Source organism: Salvia hispanica, chromosome 6, assembly GCF_023119035.1.
Source record: "Salvia hispanica cultivar TCC Black 2014 chromosome 6, UniMelb_Shisp_WGS_1.0, whole genome shotgun sequence".
NCBI classification, from domain to species: domain Eukaryota; kingdom Viridiplantae; phylum Streptophyta; class Magnoliopsida; order Lamiales; family Lamiaceae; genus Salvia; species Salvia hispanica.
The window spans coordinates 28,432,337-28,439,310 of NC_062970.1; the positions used below are offsets into that span (position 1 = coordinate 28,432,337).

The 6,974-nt window shown below is 34.9% G+C and overlaps 1 protein-coding gene across 2 annotated transcripts; it reads right to left on the reverse strand.

The window, feature by feature from the left end:
• Positions 1-625: 625 nt before the first annotated feature.
• On the reverse strand, positions 626-4,659 carry LOC125195825 (heptahelical transmembrane protein 2-like). 2 transcript variants are annotated; one of them, XM_048094077.1, is made up of 4 exons: positions 4,243-4,659; positions 4,039-4,131; positions 3,847-3,922; positions 626-1,496 (listed from the first exon to the last, which is right to left on the reverse strand). In XM_048094077.1, exons 1-4 carry the CDS (start codon positions 4,458-4,460, stop codon positions 828-830), a joined length of 1,056 nt encoding a protein of 351 aa, XP_047950034.1. In that variant the 5' UTR covers positions 4,461-4,659; the 3' UTR covers positions 626-827. The 2 variants fall into 2 exon arrangements, with proteins under 2 accessions (XP_047950034.1, XP_047950035.1); XM_048094078.1 differs by having other exon boundaries at positions 4,039-4,093; positions 4,243-4,324.
• Positions 4,660-6,974: the final 2,315 nt, after the last annotated feature.

Here is a 6,974-nt window from a genome sequence, read left to right on the forward strand (position 1 = left end):
AAAATAAAATAATTCTTCCTTCCCAACAATAGGTGATTTTCAAAAATCACCTTAGAACCATAGGGTTCGAAAATTTCAACAAGGCAAAAAATGGGGTTATAGTATTTATGGAAATCTTCCTAATAATCTCACTCACCCTTAAACAAATAATTCACCTTTAATTTAATTAATCACATACCACATCATATATTCAACAAGTTTGACTTTTCAAACTTCCAACGCAACTCTAGACCCGACTCGGTCATACTTCGTTCCTCAATTAATTCACGACTCCACGTCATCAAAAGTACTAAAACATTTAATGCAAAATTTTTTATGTCTCGAAAATTAGGGTTCAAAAAAGTGGGATGTTACATCTTCAATGTGTCTACTGTCTAGTACTTTGTGCGTGGAGTTTAAATCTTATTTTATGTAAATTTTCACCACCATTTAAAAAGTAAGATTGTATTTTTATGCGCATGCGCTTGATCAATAACTTTGAATAATTTCCCATGCAATTAAGTTACCTCGATGTTTATCAAATAGTTTTGAATACGAAATCTGAAAGTTAGGATGACAAATATGGCTTCTAAATGGAGTATCACAAATATTACCAGTTTGAAGAGGGGCCAGCAGAAACAACTCATTAATCAAGAATATCATTTTGTATAAGGATCCAATTTCCTTTATATATCGAGCTTCACAAGTTCAAGCAGATACAAATACATATCTATATATATATATATATATATATATATATATATATTATGATATCATCATCATCACAAGCAGAAGCAGAACAGAAACAAAACTAGAGAAACTCATGCGAATAAAATCATCACAACCTATTAAGCCGTGGCAGTAAAACCCCGTCGCCATTCCATAATAATGAGCGTGGCAGCGCTGTGAGCCAAGGCGGCGGCAACGACGAGCACGTGGAAAATCTGATGGCTGTGGCCCACAATGTCAAACGCACCGGGCCTCCATCTCTCAGGGATCCTAGTCACATAAAAGACCGCCCCAACAGCGTACAAAAGCCCCATCACAATCTCATAACAAAGGGATCCTAAAATCAAGGGGTGGTCGTAGTGGAGGAGGACAGCGTGGGTGGCTGGAATGACGCCTGAGAATCCCATACAGAGGAACAGAGCAGCTCTGAAGGACCTGAAACGGCCGCTAGAGAGAGAAGGGGCCAGCAGAGTGACGACGACCAGGATGCCGACTAGTGTGATGGAGGAGAGGTAGAGGAAGCGCCAGTGAGGTTGGTCGGAGAAGGCGTAGTATATGGGAGCGAAGAAGGAGCAGACGATCATGAGGGAGATGCCAACGTAGTCCAGCCGCCAGAAGAAGAAGTAGAACCGCCGAGAGTGGCAAGCGAAGAGGTGCGACACTGTGCTGAAGATCAAGCAGGTCATTGCTCCGCCCAGGAATACCAACCAAGGCCATACTGGGACTGACTTTGAGTATATGTTCATGCCCAAGATTGGTGATTCTGCAATATGTCTCAGATATGAATCCTGCATTTCCACGTCCAATACAAAAAAACAAGCCATATTAGTTTTTGAATTCACATACATGGATTATTAATTCTTCATGTGTAGGATTGCTTGCATTATAAATATAAATTTGTTAACTTGGTCTCAGGAGTATTACGTTTTGATCCATATTTAACAGTTCCATCAAATTGATTTTAACCTAATTGATGAGTTAAACTTGAACCAAAACCTATTGTTTATGATCAAAAAGATAACACACTTAAGAGCATCTTGCGAATTTGTACGCCAACGCCCTCCGTCGGCTCAAGAGTGGGCAGAACGAGGAGGACGCCCGGAGGATAGCCGCGAGTCAGTTCCCTTGGAGGGGAAGTATAAGGAGTTCACCTTAAGGGAGTGCTTCTTGTTGGCGAAGGACTCCGAGGAGTTCCGAGAGCGGGGCGCGCCGGCTGGCCGGCTGAGCGACGGCCCGAACTATAGCCGGGGCGACTACAGCGTCAAGAAGCCAGGCGGATCCCACGACCTCCCCCCGGATGTCGAGGAGTTTCCGTCTCCTCCTTCATTCACAGTGTCGCGCCCGCCCGATTGGACTGGGCAGGCGAAGCCGAGCCGCGAGGGGCCATGATCCTCCCCTATCGCCCGCTGAGGTCCGGCCCCTCCGCCCTCCCACCCGCTCCCACTCGAGTACACTCTCCATTCGCGTAACCATACGCGGGATCAGATGTACAAGGTCTTACAAGAGTGGAGGGCCGCCACTGCACCCCACGCGAGAAGATGTTTCTTCGTGTGTTGAAGCCCTTTTTTTTTTTAGAAAAGAATCATGTATTTTTTTTTAAAAATATTTGTAATTTTTTTTTAATGGAATGGATTATTTTTCCCGTATATGTGTCGTAAATTTAATTCCGTATTTTAGTAATTTTAATTCCGTAAATGTAGTATATTTTGAATTATTTTTATTGCGGCTTTGGCTCTATGGCCGGCTACTTAAATCTGATGTGGCAGGTGGTTTTTTGAGTGTTGCTGACGTGGCAGGGGAGAGAATGGCTGGCCTATGGCTGGCCTATTACCCATTGCGGATGCTCTAAATGTGCCTGACTAAATAGGTTTTTTGTGCAAATGTACAAGACTGATTTTGGACTTTAGGACTTTAAAATGTGTTTAACCATTAATTTTTTACAGAACAATTAAATATAGATCAAAATATAGTATTTAAAATCAAAAGTTAAAAAATTTAATATGTAGAACTAAAAAATTTAATTGAACAAATGTACGTGATTAATTTTGAATTTTAGTCTAATTTTCAACAGTCAGTGTAATATTTAAATCGAAGCGTAATACTACTATTTTTTTGCAGTTGTGCTCGCATTAAATTCAATCAATGTTTCCAAGAAATACTCTCCTTGGAACTTTGTCCCCACGTGCCTGATTCTATAGGGGGACCAGAAAAATCAAGGAATTTAATTCGAAACTTAATTAACAAGAAGATTCCCCCGAAACTCGTACAAAGAAGTCTGTATTTAATACTATATCTTTTAACTAAGATAAGTCTTCCAAAATCCAAAATATATATATGAAAATCATGTACAATCATAAAGGGCAGTATGCAATCATAAAAAAGATTATCTTTAATTAAAAAGAATCGACCGTATAAGACGCTAATATGGCAGCACAATTCTGACCGACCAATTAGGTATACATAATAAAGAAATAGAACTATTGAATCAACTTATTGGATTACAACTAATGTTGCCAATATTAACTCATTTTACTATCATTCGATATAATTGAATTCCTCAAATAGCTAGTTAAATGACTAATAAATCCGGTATATAACTCAATTACTTTCTGAGTTTAGCTTGAGACATTATAATTGCCAGCTTGAGACAGATGCATTCCATTGGTATCAACAAGAAAAATCATCATGCCAGCCACTTTATTGATTCGCACAAGTCACACCTCTTTGAATACAGGGAAAATACATACTTACTCCGTCCCATTAAATATGAAACATTTGTTTTACGGCACAAGATTTTATATAATGTTGTTTTGTGAATAAATGAAGAAGGAGTAAAGTAAGAGATAAGTAAAAATAGAAAGAGTATTGTTTCCATTTTTAGAAACATTTCATTTTTAATAGGACCGATCAAAAAAGAAAATGTTTCATTTTAATGGGACCGAGGGAATATATTACAAGTTTTATTTGATAAGTATTTAGATTTTTATTAGAGGGGAATTTCTACCCTAAAATAAAAACAGCATGTGTGTAACGGCCCACCAGCCCGTGACTACTATTGTCCAAAATGGCAAGCTTTAATATATTTTTTTGGTAATTTGTCTCCAAAGTTTGAGAAGAAAGAGAAGAAAAGACACTAACCGAAAAGAAAGCGCTAGAGCCGTTGGATTGGTTCATCATCATCGTCGACTTGAACAACCATCCGTTGCTTCCCTCTCTGCAGATTCAATCATTGGTCAATAATCCAAACGATAAGAAAATAGTGTGAAATGTGTGAAGAAGAAGAAATGCCCAAAATATCATCAAACAATCAACTACAATTGCGTGAATTACCCGAAAAAAGCGGCCAACACATTTTTGAACGTCGTCTTGTCCGTCAAGCTGATAACTGTCAATCCGAAAAATATCACGAATCCGATCAAATGCCTGAACAAAATCGAGCCAAAATCAGAATCTCTACACTTTGATTCCAAAAATCCAAACCGGAAACACGAAAACTGAATCAAAATTGAAAGGATTGAATTGAAATCGACTCACGTCCAGATATTGAGCGTCTCGTTGTGCAAGGTGAAGAGGCTGCGAATTACATCTTTCAAAGGCCACTCGCATCTGTAATGATCCGTTATAAATTCGTTATCCTTTAAATACTCCGGCAGCTCCTCGTATTTGAGCAGCCTCCTCTCCAATTTCACCACCGCCTTCTTCCTCTCACCTTCCTCCGCCTTCTCGGCGCTATTCACCGCTCTTCTCCTCATTCTAACTGATCACTTCTCAGCTACGTAGCTGGCGAACAAAATGAACCTCGTTTTTCCGTCCAAAAACCCTAACTAATTGCTCCTCCGATCCGCACAGCTATAATATATGTGTGTGTTAAATTAAATTCCTTGCGAAGAATGGAGTATATGATGATGTGCGAAGAGATTATATAACACCACCAAATATCGCGTTCACATTTATTTCTCCTTTAAATTTAAATTTATAAAGGCAAAAGGGTATTCTAGTGCTGGGGTAGGGATCTCATGCGGCTGGGAGCATATTAATTGGGAATGGGGGTCTGATTGGATGAGTAAATGAGCGCTGACCTAATTGAATGTAGATAAAGTCAATGTAGATAAGGATAAGAGAAGCAATCACAATGGGACACGTGTCAGTGGGGTGATGGTCGGCAACTAGGTTAACTATTTGCATGTCCAGGGTGGAGAGGGACCGTTTGGTTGGTGACTCAAGTGTTGAAATTCAACTTTGGTGGAAGATTTTCAATATGAAGAGAATAAAGGAAATTTCCATTCTAGAAAGGGAACAAGTATATTTATCCTACTCGCATTCATATGACTAATTTTGTGTTGAAAAGATTACTTCTATTTTTTTCTATTGACAACGCGTTGGATCTACGAAACATTTAATATAGAGCTTCAATTATATACTGTACAATTGATTTCCTTTCTTTATTTACTAAGAGTATGAATTATATACAAAAAAATAGTGAATTCCTGCTGATTAGGAAGTGCTTTATGACACAATAATAATGAGGTAGATTTGGTATTATTATTATTATTATTATTATTATTATTATTATTATTATTATTATTATTATTATTATTATTATTATTATTATTATTATTATTATTATTATTATTAACCACTTCATTTTTTATAAATTGTAAAATACTCAATCCGTCTGTCATTAGGAGTCTCGCGGGACGAGTTTTGAGAAATGTTAAGAAAAGTAATTGGAAAAAAAAGTTAGTGGAATATGAATCCTATATGTATTATTTTTTAATGATATGTGAATGGAATAAATTGTGGAATTTCAGACCATATTATCATTTATAGTAAAAAAATGAACTGAGACTTTTATTCGTGAATGAACTAAAATAGAAAAATGAAACTCATATTCACGAATAGAGGAAGTAATTAATATTAATATATTAGTCAAATTTGAAATGAACTGCAGAACCATATATGCTTCAAATTCGTAACCAGTTTTAAGCTACAAGACATAGCCTGCTGTTTGGATTTAAAATTAAATTTAAATAAATCTTTTAACATTAAATTTGACAATTAATTTGAAAAATGTGATAGGGGCAAAGTTTCATGAATTGGCAAAACTCCAACAAAATGATGGAAAGATAATATGGGGTATATATGATCAAATCAGCATGTCAAGCTGGTTTTCGTTGTAAAGTCAGTATGTTTTAGGCTAGATAAATAGTTTAAAAAACGTGCCACACATACACACATATATATACACACGATATATGAATAGGATTAAATTGAATCTTAATTTTGATAGATTAAAAATGAATTTTAATTTTATATATAAATAAGATTAAAATGAATATTAATCTTGATAAATTAAAATTAAGATTAAATGTGAAGCCTTAGATTAAAGAGTGAACTACAAAATTAGTCCCTGGACTATGCGTTTATCTCGCCAATGAACCCTGGACTTTAAAAATATTCCCAGACAACCCTGGACTAAGCATTTATCTCGAAAATGGTCATTTTTCACTGTTTCGTGACAAAAATACCCTTTTGGAAGGTTTTGGGGGTTTGGGCAATTTGGTCCTTTTACATTTTAAATCTGATATTATTTCAATGATGTACTAAATTTGATATTATTTCAAAATTATCATTCTTCTTCCCTTTTTCCATCCTTCACTTTGTTTCTTTATTTCAATATTAGATTTAATTTTATAAAATTAAATTTTAAATTTCGATTTTTAAATATCAATAAATTTTTTTAATTATTAAAATTACTATTAAATAACAAATTAATAGTTTTAATCAATATTTGATAGTGTCTAATATTTAACCAATAAGGTACGACGACACCTTAGTTTTAATCATAAATAGATCATATAACACAATTTATTTCGAAATAAATATGCATCTAATGTAAGACTAATATAATTTTCGTTTATTAATTTGAAAACAATCAAAATTAACTAGAAAATTTCAACAAAAATTCTCCTACATCAAATTTTTGGTAGTATCAAATTTTTAGCCAACTTCATAATATTTTTAGTCAAATTCTCCTATACATTAGATGCATATTTATTTCGGAATAAATCGTGTTATATGATCTATTTATGATTAAAACTATTAAATATTGATTAAAACTAAGGCGTCATCGTACCTTATTGATTAAATATTAGACACTATCAAATATTGATTAAAACTATTACTTTGTTATTTAATAGTAATTTTAATAATTAAAAAAATTATTGATATTTAAAAATCAAAATTTAAAATTTAATTTTATAAAA

What these genes read in the sequence shown, in the direction of transcription:
- LOC125195825 (XM_048094077.1), bottom strand. Translation starts at nt 4,460, where the DNA reads ATGAGGAGAAGAGCGGTGAATAGCGCCGAGAAGGCGGAGGAAGGTGAG. An exon ending in GTGTTGGCCGCTTTTTTCGG is followed by an intron (nt 3,923 to 4,038) that starts GTAATTCACGCA and finishes TTGAATCTGCAG; the next exon opens with AGAGGGAAGCAACGGATGGT. An exon ending in GCTCTAGCGCTTTCTTTTCG is followed by an intron (nt 1,497 to 3,846) that starts GTTAGTGTCTTT and finishes GTGGAAATGCAG; the next exon opens with GATTCATATCTGAGACATAT.